Source organism: Pristis pectinata, chromosome 26 (genome assembly GCF_009764475.1).
Source record: "Pristis pectinata isolate sPriPec2 chromosome 26, sPriPec2.1.pri, whole genome shotgun sequence".
Taxonomy (NCBI): domain Eukaryota; kingdom Metazoa; phylum Chordata; class Chondrichthyes; order Rhinopristiformes; family Pristidae; genus Pristis; species Pristis pectinata.
This window is the reverse complement of record NC_067430.1, coordinates 1,999,550-2,020,897: the sequence shown is the minus strand read 5'-3', so window position 1 is coordinate 2,020,897 and position 21,348 is coordinate 1,999,550. Positions and strand designations below refer to the sequence as shown.

General features: G+C 41.1%; 1 protein-coding gene across 1 annotated transcript in view; it reads left to right on the top strand.

Moving 5' to 3' along the window:
* ldlrad2 (low density lipoprotein receptor class A domain containing 2) overlaps window positions 1–14,316 on the top strand; it is a 37,894-nt gene extending 23,578 nt beyond the window's left edge. The window contains exons 4-6 of the mRNA XM_052038968.1: window positions 5,420–5,569; window positions 11,075–11,236; window positions 13,678–14,316. Coding sequence (XP_051894928.1) covers window positions 5,420–5,569; window positions 11,075–11,236; window positions 13,678–13,925 — 560 coding nt within the window. The 3' untranslated portion in view covers window positions 13,926–14,316. The remainder of the gene's footprint in view (window positions 1–5,419; window positions 5,570–11,074; window positions 11,237–13,677) is intronic.
* The last annotated feature ends 7,032 nt before the right edge of the window (window positions 14,317–21,348 follow it).

Genomic DNA, 21,348 nt, shown 5'->3' with positions numbered 1-21,348 from the left:
GGGTGAAAAACCTCCCTCTGACATCTCCTCTGAACCTCCCACCCATAACCTTAAAGCCATGACCTCTCGTCTTGAGCATTGGTGTCCTGGGAAGGAGGCGCTGACTGCCTATCTATTCCTCTCAATATCACCCCTTACAGCGCATTCCAGGCACCTACCACTCTGTGTGTGAAACAAAACTTGCTTTGCAAATCTCCTATAAACATTCCCCTCTCATCTTAAACTTATGCACTCTAGTTTCCACCCTGGGAAAAAAAAACTCTGACTATCTACCCTATCTATGCCTCTCATGATTTTATAAACGTCTGTCAGGTCACCCTCTCCGATGCTCCAAAGAAAACAATCCAAGTTTGTCCAACCTCTCCTTATAGCTAATACTCTCCAATCCTGACAACATCCTGATGAATCTCATCTGCACCCTCTCCAAAGCCTCCACACACTTCCCGTAGTGCGTCAACTGCACACAACGCTCCAGATGTGGCTCAGCCAAAGTTCTATACAGCTGCAGCATGACTTGCCAACTTTTAAACTCATTGTAACCAATGAAGGCAAGGCTGCTGTACACCTTCTTTACCACCCTCTCTACTTGTGTTGCTACTTTCAGGGAGCTATGGACTCGCACCCCAAGATCCCTCTGGATGACAATCTGTTTTGGCTTTCACCATATCCTCTTCATAGATATAGAGTTCAAGCTTGTCACATGCAAACACAATTGAAATAGCTCCTTTTTGATTTACACATATCTTGTCTCAGCTTCTGTTGACAGATTAATACATCGGTGAATGGTTGCCTCTTCTGCATCATTGTTGCTCAAGTTCAAACTGAGAAGCATCACAATGAAGAGTTGCTGCTCAATTAATACTATAATATCAATAAGAACTGCTGTGTCAGTGACTACCACTTTTTGCTGTGCCACTTCATGGGATTTTCTCTAGTGTGTTTCTTTCCATGTTAGACCTGTGAGTGGCTTCACCATGTCTGATGGATGTGAAAGAAACCTGCTCAGATATTGAGCAAGTTGCAGAAATGCTGGATCCCTGCCACATCAGTCAGTTTTGACCTCTCTAAAGCTGCTTTAACCTGAGCTAGATCTAAGTCCTTTGCTCGTGGCAATATGTCCAAAGAAAAGAACTTATCGTCTTGGAAGTTTTACTTATTGTTTATTTAACACTACTGTAAGCTACTCTACACCATTAAAGAAATGTGCAGATGAGTAATTGCATTTTCTAGCACTATTCTGAAACCTACAACCACAAAATAATCTACAAAGGCTTCTATTTCCTTCTAATTCATGCATTTTCTTTTAAAAATCATAACGTGTGGAGCTAATTCCAAATGATATCAGCTTTCTACAGTATTCCCAAATGGTGTTTGGAAGGTGGTTAAATATCTAAATTCACATGCCAAAACCCATTTCAAACATCTTTAGCCTGTAAGTGTGTAACTCTTCTGTTATTGGCAGTGGATAATGCTCTTCATTAATTCGAACATATACACAATAATACTTTCTTCTTGGATATTGCTACTGTTAAACTGATCCAAGCAGCATGTTGCCACCAGAGCCAGAATATCTCATCTGACCAGACAATTTTTAGCTTATCCTTAAATCCACTGGCACCCAACAGGGGACATGTTGCACTGAATCTATTATTTCATCAGGTTTGACTTGGTACTCTGCTTTAAGTTGTCCAAGTCTATCACTGAACATCTGAGGATAGCTCTGCACCAAATTTCGATGTGCATGTGACTAATAAAGATGTCTTATCTTATCCTAAATATTCCTTAGTTACTGGTGCATAGTCACTTACTGCTAACATCATGACTCCATTGAACATTGTTCCTATAATTGTTGTTATACTTGATAATGCCCAAGCTCAACCATGCCATTCTACACAGACTTAGTGTCCTACGATCCTCAAGCTATCAGTCCAGCTTGCCTTAAAAATTGCCATAATGAGCCAAGACAGGCTTCACTATAAGCCATTTCTGCCCAGTCTCTGCAAGTGGAATAAACCTCACACTCTTCTTCCCCTATCCTGGTAAGAAGTGTTACTACCCGGACCCATTTGGTCTCCTCGTCCAGTTTCATAGTGAATGTCCTTCCCTGTTTGGCAACATTTCATTCATATATTTCAAGAGCTGGTGATAGTGCTGAAACACTTCTCAAAGTTAAGCTTTCAAGTAACTTTTAAACAACATGCTGACTCCAAGATGTTCACCAAAATAAAGTTACTTTAAACAGTCACCTTGCAAAAGCTGCTACCACATAGTGATTCCTTTTTAATCAATGAGCATACATGAGACTTGTTATAAAGACAAATCAACTTTTATTAAAGATAACAACATAACGTGCAAGTCAGAGGCACCTCACCTAACGAGCAGGCTTGATCGCTGCTTCACTGAAACTCACCCAAGGACTCCCTGGAACAATGCAAATACCAAACCTTATCACATGATCTCCCTGACCACTGCCATATTGTTTCCTCAGTGAAGTCTCACATCTCAGTACACCGGGGAAACTTCTGATTTCACTTGAAGGAGAGTAAGATGGTGTTGGATGTACATGGGCCTTACAATCTACAATGTACCTGAAGAGTTAGGTTAAATTGACCTCCTTCATCTCTTGGGCCCACATTCAAAACCAGTCCAAATTGATGGAATGAGCATCTCCATTCTCTGCTGGCTCTCAAAGTCCAATGGACAGTGGAAGCTCAATGAGATTTCCAGTGGGTGTGGGTCTACAACACAAAGCAACATCACTGTTAATTGGAAAGGTCCTTTCGCAGACCTAAGGCTGGCTGAAGTAAGTATTAGGGAGGGAGAAGGAGGAGGTAGTTAAATGGCTGATGTAACAATTACATTGCGGTAGGGAACTCCCTGCTGCCTGTGCCATGCTGTACACTCAGTGCTTGGGAATGAAGAAGGAGGAATGGTTTATTCAAGAGGGGTGCAGGATTCTGATCTGAATAAATAATCTTTACTTACAAATTTCAAAAAAATATTTATAGGCCAGGAATTCCTGATGCTTGCACTTATTGTGTGTTTAATTCCCCAACAAAATTCAATTCAGGTGTTTTTGTTTGCCCACTGAGGTGCTAGAGGTGCAAGCCGATAACAGCAATAGCAAAGGGAACAGGTCCACTGGGAAGAAGCTACCTCCTCTACTAATGACATTGAAGGATTGAGTATCAAACTACAGAAGGACTGAGGGGGAATTCAATGTTAAATTGGTATTAAATTATAAATAGGATAGGGAAGAAAGATTGGATTGAGAGAACATACAAAATTTGTTTTTAAGTTCTTCTAAAATAATTAGACAAGAAAATCGATGTTGATTAGTGGTCATTAGCATATGGTACATGATGTAAAGGTGCCCATTAATTCTGCCACAGAAAATTAAGTGCAAAGCAGCAACTTCATGAAAATCTTTGCAGAGTGAAATATGCCAATAAACTACAATATATAAGTATTTCATCCTTGCTACAATTCAGATGCCAATTTTTTTCAATAAAATTGAGGCCAAATCATATTGAAACATTTTCCTAATTGTTATACTTTTCTTGAAGTCTGCACATCACTTTTGGGTTGTAGAAACAGAGCATTTTAAAATGAACAATGGCTTTTTTTCATTCATTCATGGGATGTGTACATTGCTAGCAATGCAGGATGGAACTGTAGATGCAATTTAGTGTCAGCCACATTGGTGCATCTGGAGTTACATATAGACCAGACTGCATAAGGACAGCAGATTTCATTCCCTAAAGGATGTTTGTGAACCAGATGGGTTATTGCAACACTCCGGTGGCTTCATGGCCACCATTATTGATATCAGCTTTTAATTCCAGATTTATTTAATTACTAGTATTTAAATTCCTCAGTTGACATGGTGGGATTCAAACTTGTGTTATTGGATGGATGTTCCAGGCCTCTGGATGGTTGTTAACATAATCACATACTGATAAATCAGACCTTCCAATAAATTATTGCAGGCACTTTGTACTTCTGGTTTTATATATTGCCCTTAGAGCATTAAGTTCTTCTGCATACCTAAAATACCATGTTTGATTGTGTCACTATTTATATTCTACTTAAGGAAGGATTAATTAATCCCACAAATGTTTACTGGATTGATATGCATGGGATGGTTCATACTGAGTAATTCAAGTCCGTTCAAAGTTTTCTGTGTTGCTACATTAACTCCATACAAAGTAACTTCTTTATTCAAAATAAAACCAGAAAATGCTAGAAATACAAGGCAGGTTACGCTGCATCTATGGGAAGAGAAATGAGCTAACATTTCAGGTTGAAGACTCTTCGTCAGAGGGTCTTTGACCTGAAACGTTAGCTATGTTTCTCTTCCCACAGATTTGGACTGACCTGCTGAGCATTTCCAGCATTTTCTGTTTTAATCTTAGATTTCCAGCATTTTTCAACTTCTTCACTTGCCTCAAAGGCTTGCCTTTATCAATACTTGCCCAGGTATTATTCCAACATTTCTAATGCATGATATTATCAGCTAATTAAATAGCCTCCTTGATGATGAATGATTGTATAAACCATTTTAATGAGCAATTAAAGAAATAGTTTTTTTTTGTTTTACGAAATAGGGGGTGACACAGTGACGCAGCAAGTAGAGCTGCTGCCTCCAGCTTCAACCTGGGTTCAATCCTGGCCTTTGGTGATGTCCGTGTAGAGTTTGCACATTCTCCCTGTGACTGTGTGGGTTTCCTGTAGATGCTCTGGTTCCCTGCCACATCCCATAGACATAGAGTTAGTAGGTTAACTGATCACTGTAAATTGCACCCTCTGTAGGTTGGTGGCAGAATTGATGGGCAAGTGAGGAGAATAGGTTACAGGAAAAATCAGTGGGGAATGGGATTACACTATGAGTCAGCCAAATGTCCTCTTTCTGTGTTGTAAAGAAGTGTGGAAATACCACTATTTAACCCCATTGTGCTAAATATTCAATTATTGAAATGATTTTGATAATATTAAGCTAGGTCTGTAAATTTGGTTCTATATGCATTTCATGGCCAGTTTACTATTTCATCAAACTTTCACTTAAATACTTAAGACTGAAACTGTCTATGTAAAGAGATGAATGTAAATTGTGTATACAAGTTTGAATAGCATGGATGTGAGCTCTGGTCAATATATAGTGCCACAGAATGAGTTTTTGAAGTCTCTCTCCTAATGACAATCACCACCTTATTAAAAAAAAGTTATTAATCAATTGATCTTATGCAATGTCTTAGGCATTTACCTCATAGAAACACACATCTTCCCAGAAATCAGTCAAGTGAACTTTGGAATGTAGTCCATCCAAGGCATAAACAGTATTTCCTAAAAATTATAGATGCATTTAGTTACTCTTCACTTGGAAGCAGAATATCTGAAACCTTCAAATACTTAACCACAGGTTTGAAATCTTCAGAGTGCAGTGGAGAGGCATACTTTCAATGCCAAAATGGAAAATGTATTCCAATGAGTCTGGTCTGTGATTCAGAAAGTATTGACAACTGTGGTGATGGCAGTGATGAGTCAGCATTTTTTTCCGAAAATTGTAAAGGTAAGACGAGCATTTTTGGCTTCACTAGAACTCATTCCATGGCATAAATTAGTATTAGAACATAGAGGGGAATAACTTATATCACTTTATCTATACTGGATTAAATCTATAATATTTGTAGGAACAGAAATAAGTCTAATTTAATACTATACAATCTATTTTTACTACCATTTTCAAAATAATTATTAGACCAAATGGTTCATTGTGGGTAATTCAAGTCTGTTCAAAGCTTTCTGTGTTAACATTGACCGAGATTGCTATGATAGAGTTGTCCTCAGACTATTGGCTGTAATTAGTTTGTGGGATCTTGATTAAGATCCAGGTTAGCTTAAGCACAGCACAAATCTTTCTCTGCTATTTCCCTGTACCTTAATACCACCGGTTACTAAAGTTCTATCAAATTCAGTCCTAGTGTATTCAACTACCGAGCATCCAAAGCCCTCTGACATAGAGAGAGAATGGAAAGATTCATAACTCAGAATGAAAAATGTTTTCCTCATCTCAGTTCTAAATGGCCAACTGCTTATTTTGAGTTTAACTTGACTCCCTAGCCAGGGAAAGCATCCTTTCTAGCATTCATTCTTTTATACATTTCAATGAAATTACCTCTCATTCTTCTGATCTCTAAGAAACATAGGGCTAGTCTACTCAACTTTACCTCATAGAACCACGCATCTTTCCAGAAATCAGATTAGTGAACCTTTGTTGTAGTCCATCCAAGGCATATATTTGCTTGTTGAGTAACTAAAAACGTTTTAGAGATGATTTGCTAAATAATTTGTCCAGTAACACATTTATAGAGAATATTGCATTTTGTTTGTCAGATTTTGTTCTCCAAAAAGACATATTAATTTTTAATTGTGTCTGCTTCAGTTTCAATTTTTTAAAATAATTTCAAACCTGATCTGCTTTATGCATAAAGGATCGAGCAGATCCCAGCCATTTTGAACTAGTGCCTGCTGTGGGAAAAGTCAGTGGTAGCACGCTTGTCTCTGGGGCAGATGGTTGTGAGTCTAAGTCCCACTCCAGAGATTTAAGAACTTCATTTGGGCTGTTTCAGTGAAGTACTGAAGGACTGCTGCACTGCTAGAGGTATTACCTTTTGAATGAGATGCTAAGGTGAGGTCCTTTCTGTTCTATCAAGGTCCTATGGTACAGTTTTCAAGATGAACATGTGAGTTCTCTTTAGTGTCCAATATTTATCCCTAAAACAATATCAGTTAAAAAGTGAGTGTGGCAGAATTTAAGTTCCAAACAAAAGAGGGTATTATCACATTGCTGTGTGTAGATTAACTGTTGCTGCATTTACATAAGGATTACATATCAATAGTATTTCATGGCTATAAACAGCTTGTGATAACTCTGAGCTCAGGAAAGGAATTACAAGTGTACAAGTTCTTTCTTCCTTCAATGGCGTTCTGTGCACAAAATCAGGAAAGATTCATGAACAGAAATTAACAAGTAGTTTTACATGAAGTCATAAAAATCCCATTTAATTCTCATTTTCTAGCAATTGGTTAAAATAAAACCTGTCGTCGAGAACATTTCTCTCCAGTATCTGAATTCTTTCGGTAACTATGTGCACCTTTTATCTCCCATGATCACAATTCCTTCTGTAATATTATCACATTATATGAAAAATATCTCTTATTATCTACAAGGCTCAAATCAAGAGTATATTGTAGTTGAATGATTCAATACTATTTAACTGCTATAACAACAACACTTAGGCACCATCCAAAACAAAGCAATTTACTTGATATGGACTTCTGCTATGGAAAAAATATCAAATTCCTTCACTGCTGCCAGATCTGTTTAGACTATGCCAAGGTCCATTGGAATAAAAACAGAAATGGCTAAAAATACTCAGTAGTTCAGGTAATACCCTTAGAGCAAGAAATAGTAAGTTTTTAAATCAATGATTTTTCATCAAGCTCTACTGGGCCTAGCCCCTCTGATAATGCCATCCACTGCACCAGGATCATGTGCAGCCCCTAAACAGCCCTTCCACCCACAACTCCTCCAACCTTATCTATTGCACTCACTGCTCTGAATGTGACCTCCTCTGCAGACTAGGTGACCAGTTTGCAGAGCACCTGCACTCTTGACCACAATGGCCATCCCGAGATCTTAGTTGTTTGCCATTTTAACTCCCCTTCCTTGACACTGACCTGTCCATCCTCAACCTTCTCAAATGCCAGTGTGAAGCTCAACGCAAACTAGAAGAACAACACCTCATATTCCACCTGGGTAGTCTACAATTCAATGATATAAATATTGAATTTTCCAATGTCAGGCAACCCTTACCACCTTCCAATCCACCCCAAATCCTCCCATTTTTGTTCCCTTTTCCCTAACCCCCCATCAACCCCCATCACCCATTTTCACCTCCTCCTGCTCCTGGTTCTATCTACCTCCTACCCACACACTTCCCCACCTGGTTCCACCTGTCCTTCATCTCTCCCTTAATAGTTTCCACTGTCACCTTAATTACTTATCAGATTCCAGCACTTGTAGCCATTGCATCATCACCCTCAGGCAGATCTCTCAACCTTCACCCTCCCCTCTTCCCACCCGGCTCCAGCTGCCCCTATTTTTCCTCGTCTGCATCCACCTATCACCCACCTGCCTCTGTCTAACTCCTCCCCCACCTGGTTCCTTCATCCCTCATCCTTTCTTGGTCCATCTATCACCTACTGGCTGTTGTCTCACCCCTCCCCCTCCCCCTCCCCTCTTTACACTGGCTGTCTTCCCTCTCTACTCACAGGTAGATGGAGGGTCTTAACCCAAATGTTAATAATTCCCTTTCACCCAGCAGATGCTGTTCAACCCACTGCGTTCCTCCAGCAGTTTGTTTTTTTGCTCCAGATTTCAGCATCTGCAGTCTCATCAGAATCAGGTTTATTATCACTGACATATATGTAGTGAAATTTGTTGTTTTGCGGCAGCAGTACAGCGCAAAGACATAAAAGACGTTACAGAATAAATAAATCGTGCAAAAAATGAATAACAAAGTAGTTTTCATGGATTCATGAACTGTTCAGAAATCTGATGGCAGAGGGGAAGAAGCTGTTCCTAAATCATTGAGTTTGGGTCTTCAGGCTCCTGTACCGCCTCCCCGATGGTAGTAACAAGAAGAGGGCATGTCCCCAGTGGTGAGGGTCCTTAGTGATGGATGCAGCCCTCTTGAAGATATCCTTGATGGTGGAGAGGGTTTGTGCCCTTGATGGAGCTGGCTGTGTCTACAATCCTCTGCAGTCTCTTGCAATCCTATGCATTGGAGCCTCCATGCCAGGCTGTGATACAACCAGTCAGAATGCTCTCCACCATCCATCTGTGGAAATTTGCAAGAGTCTTTGGTGATATACCAAATCTCCTCAAACTCCGAACAAAGCAGAGCTGCTGGCGTGCCTTCTTCATGATTGCGTCATTGTGTTGGGCCCAGGGTAGATCCTCCAAGGTGTTGACACCCAGGAACTTGAAGCTGCTCACCCTTTCCACCGCTGACCCCTCAATGAGAACTTGTGTGTGTTCTCCCGACTTCCCCTTCTTGAAGTCCACAATTAATTCCTTTGTCTTGCTGATATTGAGTGTGACGTTGTTGTTGCAACACCACTCAACCATCCGATCCATCTCACTCCTGTACATCTCCTCGTCGCCATCTGAGATTCTACCAACAACAGCAGTGTCATTGGTGAATTTATTGATGGCATTTGGGTTGTGCATAGCCACACAGTCATGAATGTAGAGAGAGTAGAATAGTGGGCTAAGCACGCATCCTTGAGGTGCACCTGTGTTGATTGTCAGCAAGGAGGAGATGTTACTACTGATTCGCACTGACTGTGGTCTCCTGATAAGGAAGTCGATGATCCAGTTGCAGAGGGAGGTCCAGAGACCCAGGTTTTGAAGCTTGTTGATTGGTACTGTGTCTCTGATCTGCAGTCCCAGTCTTCTCTATTTTCTTCTGTCTGCTGAAACTTTTCTACTCCGCTCTGCCACCTTTGCCTCCAACATGAGGAATAAAGGGATTTCTTCACTCAAATTTCTGCCGCCTACATGCAGTAAAGATATGTTACTATATTTATACAGGGCCTTTCCCACACTAGCCAACTATCAGCTCAGATTGTCCTGTTGTTCTAAATTCCCCCACCTCTCCTTGGTTCTTGTTCCACTTCTCACAGCCATATTCAAACTTACCTTTTTCACGACACCCACCTTCTGAGCACTTGAACTAATTCTCTTTAAAAAGGTGATCAGCCAATGCTCCGCAGATGCCCGTGTTAGCTGACATTGTTAACCGTCCATTCCTCTCCTGTACTCCCTTTGCTGTCCAAAGTCCTTGAATGAGTATTTCTCCTGGATCTGTGCCCATCTTTCATTCAGGTGTCCAGCCCTGTCATATTACCAAATAGCTCTAAGTTTTGTATCTTCCTCCAAGTGAAACATCCTTCCTTATCCTCTTCCTTGCTCCCTTTGACATGATTGATCACATCATCCTCTTCCAATTATTTCTCTATTGTCCTGCAAAGATGTACATTGATATAGCACCTTTCCCAACCTCAGACTCTTAAAGCATTTTATAGTCAATAAATTACTTTCCAGGTTGTCACTTGTAATGTAGGAATCACCAATGTAAGAACATCAGAAAATGGAGCAGGGTGTTCAGCCCCTCCAGTCTGCCCTGCTATTCAGCAAGATCATGGCCCAACTTCTACCTCAAACACTGTTTTCCTTCCCTATCACTTGCTTTAATATGCAGAAATCTATTGATTTCTGTTGTAAATGCAATGGATGGCCGAGCCTCCATGATCCTCTGGAATACCAAGGATGCATCAACCTCTAAGTGAAGGAATTCTCCTCATCAATCCTAATAGCCTACACAAAATTTTGGACTCCCGCACTAGTGGAAATGTCTGCTCACATCTACCCTGTCAGGCCCTCTTAGCATGTTGCATATTTCAATGAAGTAACCTCTTGGTCTTCTAAGCTCTAGTGGATAGAGCCCTAGCCTTCTCAATCTCTCTTCATGGCTATCATAGGAAGCAGTCTGGGGTGAATCTTTGCTGCTCTTTTTTAGATAAGGACACCAACACTACACTCATTACTTCAGGTGTGGTCTTGCAGTGGCCCTGTGTATACAATAAGACATCTATACTCTTTTATACAGACCATCCTACAATAAGATTTGTGCAGATCAGGTTTGTGCAAACAGCAATGTGATGATGACTAGACAATCATTTTCTGCTTTTTTGGTGTTGACTTAGTAATAAATCTTAGCAAATATATTGGGGATAAATTCCTCCCCTCTTTGAAATTGTACCATGGGATTTCTTACATTCCGTGAGAAAGTTGGTTTTTTAACTAAGTAACCAAACAATATTTTGTGTGGTGATCTTACTATTTGTAACAAGCTGCATCTAGGTTTGGTGCTTTTGAAAGACTTCTAATTGCATAATTTAACTTTATCTTGATGTTATCACCCATTATTATCTTCTCCTTTTGTAGATAGTTCCTCCATCTTGCCAACTCCCAATGAAACCAGTACCAGCACCATGGAGCACAACAATTCACCATCACCTTCTATCAGTCTCAGTACTTTTTGCCAGACACCAAGAAGACACCATCACCTTCTCTCAAACAGCATTCCTTATCCAGACCCTGCTGCAGGTGCTTTACTTAAATTATAACTTGATAACTTTCCCTTTAAAGAAGTTTGTTGCCTCACACTGAAAACACTTGGTCCTAAGTTGCATGGACTCCAATCCTGCAAGTTGGGCCCCCAATTTGTACTCAGCACTAACCACTGGGCTGGAGATTGCAGGTTCAAAAGGATGATACCACTGGTGGCCCCACAAGGATTCTTGCAGAAGGTGTCACTATTATGCAACCTAGCTTAGGATGTCCCAATCCATGGTCTTGCCAGCATGGGCTTGAATTTCTACCTCTTACAAGCCAACCTGATGCTTCCCAGAAATGCTGCAGTTCACAACATGGTGCAACGTGATACTGGGGACTACGAAGAGATTGAAAAGAGGCTTTGGGGAAATACAGACAAGTTCAATGAGTGGGCAAATATAAGGCAGATGGAGTATTATGTGGAAAATTGGGAGGTCATAAACTTTGGTGAAAGTAGAAATGGGGAGTATTCTTCAGATGGTGAGAGATTGGAAGGTGTTGGTGTTCAGGTGGATCTGGGTGTCCTTGTACACTAGTCACTTAAAGTTAACTTGCTGGTACAGGAAGCACTTGGAAATATGTTGGGCTTTGTTACAAGAGCACTAGAGTAGGAATCAGAATCAAGTTTATTATCACTGACATGTGTCGTGAAATTTGTTGTTTTGCGGCAGCAGCACAGTGCAAGACATAAAGACATAAAAATTACTATAAGTTACAAAAAATAAATATTGCAAAAGAGGAATAACATGGGTTCATGGACAGTTCAGAAATTTGATGGCAGAGGAGAATAAGCTGTTCCTGAAACATTGAGTGTGGGTCTTCAGGCTCCTGTACCTCCTCCCCGATGGCAGTAACGTGAAGAGAGCATACCCCGGGTGGTGAGGGTCCTTAATGATGGATGCCTTCTTGAGGCACTGCACCTTGAAGATGTCCTCAATGGCAGGGAGGGTTGTGCCCGTGATGGAGCTGGCTGAGCCTCTTTCGATCCTGCACATTGGAGCCTCCGTACCAGGTGGTGATGTAAACAGTCAGAGTGCTGTCACTGTACATCCATAGAAATTTGCAAGAGCCTTTGGTGACATACCAAATCTCCTCAAACTCCTAATGAAGTAGAGCTGCTATGTCTTAATCCATGGAATCCAAGAATATCTTAATCCAAAGATATAAGGCCCTGATGAGGTCACATCTGGAATATTATGTACAGGTCTGGTCTCTGAAACTACGAAAGCGTATACATGGATAGAGGGAGGACAGCTAAGGTTCTCCAGATTGATTCATCAGAAGGTTGGCAGGTCTGCTGTATGAGGAGATATTAAGCAGACTGAGCCTAAACTCTCTTGAATTTAGAAGTTTGAGAGGTAATCTCATTGAAACATGCAGAATCCTTACCATGCTTCAAAGGATGATGTTCATACTGGCTGGGAAGCAGGGATTAGAGGTTTTAAAAAAGGGGTTCAGCCATTCAGGACAGAGATGAAAAGAAATTTCTTCACCCAGAGGGTAGTGAATATTTAGAATTCTTAACTGAGAGGATTATTGAGGCTTATTTGCTGAGTATATTCAATACAGAGTTCAAGATTTTTTAGGCATTAAGCAAATTGAGGGATATGGAGTTAGTGCAGAAAAATGGCTCTGAGGTAAAAGATCAACGTTGTTTTTTTTGAATGGCCGAACAGGAGCAAAGGACTGAATGACCTACTCCTGCTTCTGTTTCTTATGTTATTATGTTTAAGTAATCAGGTCTAACATTTCTTTGATCCATTAACTTTCCATCTCTTCCCATATACACGTACTCCCTCTCTTCTCCCGAAGCATGTGTTCTCTCTCTCTCTCTCTCTTCCATGCACATATTGATTGATGAGTTCTGCCAGAGTTAGGAGTCCCCACACTGCTGAACCTGATGTACACCCAGTATTGCAGGAAGTGGCCACTGAACAGAAGGTCTGCAGCTACAACTCCTTCCCACTGTCCTACAGTAGTGGCCAGGCTAGGTAAGTGACTCAGAACCCTGTCCACCACCACCCTCCCGCTCTCAATCCCCCTCCCCCACTTTAAGAGATGTGAGAATGAGTCAGATCACACTCTACCCCCCACTCCATGACCAGAAGACAGATCAGTCCTATGTCAAGGTTGGGTAATTGAAGTGGCCAAGGAGAGGGCTGTACTGCAATCCTAAGATTAGAACAGGGCCAGAACATTATGGGTAAAGTCCTCCACCCTGCCCAGTGTTTGCTCAGGAGGTACATTCCCACTGACCCATGAATATCAGCAGTGCCATTGCTGGAGATCAGCTCCACACTTAAACTAATGGGGCCTCTGAGACAATAAAGTGATTGGTAGTGATAAACAAAGAAGTTTGTTTCCAAGTTGACTCTAGAGTAACTTCCAAGTGTGTTGGTTCTTTGATTTGAATATTTCTCTCTTCTTTCCAGACAACAAGTCATATGTTTCGCTGCTCACTCTCTACATCATCCTGGGAGTTATTGCAGGGATTGTGCTACTGTTCTGGTGTTGCTGGTCACCGGGCTGGTTAGTTTGGAGGCTCAGTGTCTGCAGATTTCTACCGTGCTGTAACTCTTTCTGCGCTGCCTGCCAACTCTGCACCCACAGCTGCTGTCGGATGGACAAGAATCGACTGGCCAAGGTCACACCACAGAATGCAGTCCCCATACCTGTGTGATATCTGTTGCATAGATTACTCCCCTTTCCCTCTAAGTGTATGTCATTAATAGCCTGACCAGAGTTAGGTACTACTGCAACCTGACATTGCTACATTCCCGCAGGTCCAAATTGGTTGGAACAGTTTAGCCTAATTTATCACTTAGAGTACAATCCACTAGATTTGTTTAATTAACTGAAGGGATTCTCTGTTCTTCAGGAGAGAAAAGTGTAGATATTCTGATTACTGTCATGTGGTCTAAATTGTAAGAAATTGCATTAATTTGTCCCGATTTTCTAAACTTGATTATTGTGTTTGGAAACCTGTAAAAACAGATTTCTTCTAACAGCAAAAAAAGTACTGCAGATGCTGGAAATCTGAAATAGCAGCAGAAAATTCTGGAAATACTCATCAGGTCAGGCAGCATCTGAAGAAGGAAAAACAGAGTTAACATTTCAGGCTGAAGATCTTTCATCAGAAACTTCTGCCAGACACTACCCTCCCTTCTGATGTAAGGCCATCAGCTTGAAACATTGACTCTGTTTCTCTCTCCCCAGATGCTGCCTGACTGAAGAGTATTTCCAGAATTTTCTGCTGCCAGTTCAGATTTCCTTTGTTGTTATGAGTGATCACTAGCCTATTGTAAGAGAGTTAACATCAATCTAATTTTGAACTGAAACCAGATCCTCCAAGTTATTTGAAACACTCTGCATGTAATTGTAATAAACCATTGTTGATGGCTCCTGTTTACCTGGAAGTACATTTATTGAAGAGTTAGGCTTCTCAGAGTCGTCCTTGCAAACCTCTGGAAGGCCCATTATGCAATATGTAACATTTTGTAATGGATTGAAGTCATCTATTGGCATCAAAAGGCATAAGAGTACCGTACCTAAACTTACCGCTGTGGTCGAGAAAGCAGCCTATAATTTAGCATCAACAACAATCTTCATTACAAGACTGCAAAGTGTATTAGAGGTAAGGAGCTGCCTTTGGACTTAATCAGCGCATTGGAGGCAGCCCACCCTAGCAGTCGTCTGAGGCAGCTCTGATACTGTGATATTTTGTGCTTTTATTTTCCTTTAGTAGTATTGAGTCAAGAACAGGGGTGTATCCAGGAAAAGTGGAAGGGAAATGAAGCAACAATACTAGGGATTGCTGTTAAAAGGTTAACTTTTAGTCACTCTTCTAATTCTTGTGTTTTTTTGAGCTGACGACTCTTTTCCAACCTCTCTGAGGAACAGTCACTCCCTCCCCTGTACCTCAGATGTCATTTGGAAGGAAGCATGGAATGGCAATGGTGAGGTCATGGACAGATGAGGCTAAAATTGGCATTGGGAAGCCCCCATGCAGGCAGCAGTGGTTCTTGGGAGCTAATGCCAAAAAAAAGCGAATGCTGGAAATTTGAAATAAAACAGAAAATGCTAGAAGCACTCAGCAGGTCAGGCAGCATCTGTGGAAAGAGAAGCAGAGTTAATATCTCAGGTCTGAGATCCTTCTTCAGAACTGGGAAAGAGAGAAAACAAGTTAGTTTTCAGTGTAGAGAAGATGGGGGAGTAATGGGTAGAACAGAGGGAATATCTCTGATAGGGTAAGACCAAATGGGTTAACGTGGCTGTCAGAAACACATTATGCTTCCTTGTCCGTGTGGCTGATAGCAAGGATATAGGACATGTCCAAAAGATGCCATCATTATAATGGTGCCAGATGCTACAGTTGTTTCAACACAGTAATTGCTTGCCCCATCTTAATTTCTGTTTTACCAGGAAACGATTCCACTGTCTAAGCATGTGGCTGGCTCATTTGTATTTGGCTGTATAATCACAAAAAGCTGCTCCTTTCCTGGGAACCTTTGCATGACAGCAGTCAAACAGTCTATCAGATACCATCTTCAGATCCTGAAAGCAAGTACTTGCGTAGTTCCCGGAAAAAGATCGCTGGAACCAATCCAAGCAGTTTCATTGGAACCAGTTAAACACATCTGGCATAACACAGTGTCATCACTGAGCACACTGCAGGTGTCTTTGGTGACCTAGGTCAGTGTGGGGAATGCTCCTGTACAGTGCAAATATAGCCATAATTATCTTGGTCCCTCTCCTCATGGTCTCCTCAAGGAGATTTCTGAAGACAAGCGTGTCCATAGGCAATAAATGGATTAGAAAGTGGAGCAGGAGTACTTGTCTGCAGAGAATCTGGACAAAAAACTGTTGCTGGCTGAGTGTCTCATGCATTGCAAGAGATTTCTCTCCATCAACACAGATGGTGGCCTCTTTCTCCTATCCTCGATATCAAACACAGCTGTTCATATTAGTTCCTGTGCTTCTCACTTGATCTGTGTTGCAGGTCCATGTATCTGCCTTCAGAAACTGTTAAAATATGTGGCTTTGTTTGAAGAAGACAATGAAAACCCTGGCCACTATTTAGCCCTTAACCAGCAGAACTGAAACAAATCATCGGTTCATTTGTCTCATTACTGTTTATGGGAGATTGCTCTATGCAAATTATTTATGCTGCTCTGACACTAATAATACTTCTCAAAAACTATTTAATTGGTTACAAAATGCTTGGTACTTGAAAGGAGCTATTGAAATGGAAGCCCTTTTTTTAGCATTACATTAAGGACATTATCCATTACTGTGACTACATTAGCACAAGCCTAACTTTAATAAAGATCCATTCTGAGTATATGTTCAGTGCTTCTTCTCATCACATTTCCTGTCAGTGTCAGTACATAATATGTTGTACATTTTGTACAGGTACAATGTACTATCTGAGTGAGCCACACTGTTCCAGTGACCTGGGTTTGATCCTGAGCTCCAGTGTTACCTGTGTAGTGTTTGCAAATTCTCCTTGTGCTGGTAGGAGTCAGAAGCAGTTGATGGGACTATGAGGGAATAGCTGTGAGGAAACTGATGGGAGATGTTCTGAGAGCCTGTATGGACTCAATGGGCTGAATGGCTTCCTTTTGTGCTATGAGGAAGACACAAGGGGTCCTTGGCTACCCTCTTGGGCAGTCCAGTTCTATGTACTCTCAGTGATTTGTCACATCAAAAGAAGAAAAGCACGAAACATTGGAACAGATTGCTGAGAAACCTCTCACACGGGGGGGGAGGGGGGGTTGGGGTGGTGGTCATTCCTTCATGCTCTTTCTGCCTATGATCTATAGAAGTGGGAGGCAGCATACGGCCATACTTACAACAGGGTGAGAGGTAAAGCAGAGGCTGCTTCCAGACTTGGCTGTGTTACTCTTGGTCAGAAGTATATCCAACATGTCTTTATCACAGGGGAGAGAGTCGTAGTCATACAGCAGGGAAACAGGCCATTTGGCCCACTGACCACTCAATTACACTAATCCCTTTCCTTTCCTTTCATCAGCTCTCCTTGGATTCTACCATTCACCTACACACAAGTGGCAATTCACAGCAGCCAGTTAACTTACCAACATGCAAGCCTTTGGGAAGTGGGAAGAAGCTGGAGCATCCGGAGGAAACCAATGTGGTCACAGGGAAAAACTTGTGCACGCTCCATGCAGGCAGCATCCAGGGTCAAAATTGCACCTGGTCTCTGATGCTGCAAGTCGGCGGCTCTACTAGCTGTGCCACAGTGCATTTCCAGCCTTGAGAGATTTGCTGCAATTTAGTATCCTCCCAAAGCCTTGATGCTCTTCCTACATTATCGCTTTGGCACTCAAAAATACCTATGGACTTGATGAATTATATTCAGTAGGTTAGCAGGTCACCGTCCAGACCAGCAGTGATCTTGTGCTGCTATAGCTGGGCTTTCCAAGTGGACTCCTTTAATGTAAGAACAATACACTTGGAACCTTAAGGAGGATTTTTGTTGCATACGTGTCTATAATAGGTTGTTCCAGTTTCCTCCCAAAGCCCAAAGGTGTGAGGTTGGGAGGTTAATTGGCCATTGTAAGTTGCCTCTAGTCTGTAGATGAGTGGAGAGAATAGGGCAGGGAAAATTAGTGGGGGAATAGATATCTCTGTCAGCTCTGTCAGGTTCTCCTTCTATGATGGAAGAGAGTATGGAAACGTATTCATGACACCATGATTCTTTTTGCTGTTGTTAACTGCTAATTACTCTCAGCATCCTGCTATGTGAGAAAACACACTGAGTTAGATTTTGCTGCCAAAATAATGGTAAGGCTACTGAATTTTAAATTCAAATGGTCTAGGAGTAGATGTGCAGTCACATACTAATATTCAAACACCAAACTCCGTGTTGTGTTGTTTGCCTGTTCTCTGGCTCACCATTGAAATGCATTGAATAGCACAAAGTTGCTGCATTTCTGTGCTGCAAACAAACTAAATTTTCCACAGGAATCTTTGCCATATCAAAGTAATGGGTTGATTGCAGCCAATCGATTTCCTTGGCACTGAAAATTATCTGTTACAAGTGGAAAATCTGAAAAATGTCAAATCCTTGCACTGTTCATTTCTCAGTCATTAAATCTGATTGGATGTGGCTTCCTTTGTCTCACGAGTCCCAGGTCTTTCTCCCATCACGGGATTTCTTCAGGTTGCACTTTCAGTGGCAGTGGGCAAGAATGTTTTGATGCAGAGGATGCAGAGGCAAGTTTAACTTGGCAGACAACCCTGCTACAACAATATCTGACTCAATGCAATTGTTTAGTCATTAAGAAATGTTCCCATATATTTAAAGTGCATAACAAATTTTTGCAATTACTAATGAGTTTAATACGACAATTTGTGTGAAAGTTAGTTCAGAAATGGATTATGTCGGGGTAGATGGAAACAGATATTTCCAAAGGTTGTGGGTCTAGAAGTAAAGGAGCATGGATGCAGGAGAATGCAGAAAAGATTCAGAGTAGAGTTCAAGGTGTAAGATCAATAGAGAGTTGAAAAACTGTCATTCACAGTCAAGTTTAAATATTGAGATGAAAATTTAGTTTGGATAAGAGAAAAGGAGTGAAGGGATGGGGAAGAGATAGGGTTATTTTATAGGACTACAGATCCTCCCCAGGTTACGAATGCTCAACTTATGTACATCCCGTACATATGAACGAGTGTTTGGGAGACCAGTGGGATGGATTTGCCAGCAGCTACGGGGCTGCAGGCATCTTCTGCCGTGTGGAAACACAGGTTGGGGCAATAACTGAATGGTTGCGTTAAACAACCTGGTTTAACTACTGGTTGGCCTGTGTTCCTCTTTACATATATTGTTGGGCGGCCTCACTTCCAATTTGTGAATTGTTTGGGTTACAAAGGTTCTGCGTCAAGTACACAGGGAAAACGTCTCTGAGCCAATGAAGTAACAGATCGTCAAAGCATCTCACACACAAAACAGCTCATTGTTTAAATTAATACGTTTCACATATGAAACACCATAGTTCATGTCCTGGCTGTTTGATTTGTGTTCACTTTTTCCTGACCTATTGACAACCAATAAAATGATTGAAAGCAAATGCTTGCGTTAAAATGCACAAGGAAAACAAAAACAACCTATTAAATAATAAAAACATTTGCATGTCCTCTAACGTTCATTATTGTAGTTAGTGATGGTTATGCAATGTCTGCAACTGTAATAATTACTATTCAGCAGGCTACCTATTCAAAAAATGTAATAGCAACAATGGAACTGGTTGGTGGTCTTTGACCTATGAGAGGTTACTTGAAATGCCCTTAGTTCCCTTGTTTGATATACAGTATGTGACTGACACACGTCTGGGGGCTAATTTTGGCTATCTATTACTGCATGAACTTTAACAAGGTTCAGCCTCTGCTGTTTAAATTTTTAAAATCATAGAGTTGTACAGCACAGACACAGGCCCTTTGGCCCACTATGGCCATGTCGATCTTTTTGCCCAAATACACTAGTCTCATTTGCCTGCATTTGTTCTATATCCTTACTTATATAAGTGCCTGTCTAAATGCCTGTTAAACATAGTCATTGTATCTGATTCCACCAACTCTACTGGCAGCAAGATCCAGATATCAACCACTCTCTGTGTAAAAAACTTTCCCCTCAAATCCACTTTAAAACTCTTTTCTCTCACCCAATCACAGGCGAGAGATTCTGACTACCCTATAATTTCATACAGCCCTATCAACTTTCTCAGCCCCCTTTGCTCAATCACACCCTTCCTATAGTGTGGCGACCAGAACTACACACAATACACCAGGTGTGGTTTAGCCAGTGTTTTGTAAAGTTGCAATGTAATGTCCCAACTCATACTGCATGCCCCGACCTCTGAAGGCTAGCATGCCATATGCTTTCTTAACCATCCTATTGACCTGTGTGCCAGTTTCAGGGAACTATAGACTTGGATCCCTAGGTTTCCCTGTTTATCAACATTCCTTAGCACAAGAACACAGGAAAATAGGAGCAGGAGTAGGCCATCAGGCCCTTCAAGCCTGCCCCACCATTTAACATGAGCATGGCTGATCTATGCTGGCTTCAACTCCTCTCCTGTGCCATTTCTCCCTTACCCTCTATTCCTCGATCTATCAAATACTTATGTAATAGTTTAAATCCTTCTAATGATCCAGCTTCCACTTCTCACCAAGGCAGAGAATTCCAGCGATTCACCACCTCCGAGAGAAGAAATTTCTGCGTACCTCAGTTTTAAATGACCAGTCCTTTATCTTGTAGTTATATCCCCTTGTTCAGGACTCTCCTACTAGTGAAAACATCTTGACATCTACCTTGTCAAGTCCCCTTAGGATTTTATATGTTTGAGTAAGGTCATCCCTTATTCTAAACTTGAAGGAATACAGGCCCAAACTATTTAGTCTCTCTTGGTTGGACAACCCTCACATCCCAGGAATTAGTATGCTGAATCTCTTTTGAACTGCCTTCAATGTTACTGTATCTTTTTTTTAGGTAAGGGGCCAAAAGCTTTTACCAACACCCTGTTCAACTGCAAAAAATCCTCTTTATTTTTAAATTCCAACCTCTTTGCAATAAAGGCTAAAATGATGGCCTCTATTCTCTGGAGGGATGAGAGATAATCTCATTGAAATTTACAAATTCACAGGGCTTGATCAGGTGAATGCAGAGAGGAGAATGTTCTTCAATTAGAGGCTGGCCTTTCTGGTGAGGTTGAAAATCAAGGCTCCCTCAGGCTTCTTAATTGTACAAAAATAATCCCTTGGCAATATTCAAAGTTCACATAGAACTCTGCTCAAAATACATCGATTAATCACCAGCATCAAAACAACTGTGACATAAAATTGTTAAATCTGATTCCACCAATATTTGCCTGACATTTTGAGTAATTTGAACTATTTTTGGTTTTTATCTCCAATTAACCATGTAAGTTCATGGCTGTATTTGCCAGAACAATTGACTTTGGTGTTGAATGGCTGCAAACCACTTGGAGAACCCCGAAATTGTGGAAAGTGTTTTATGAAATCATTCTTCTTTCATATGATTAGATTACAGCAACAGTTATAAGCCCAGTTTGAGGTTAGTTAAC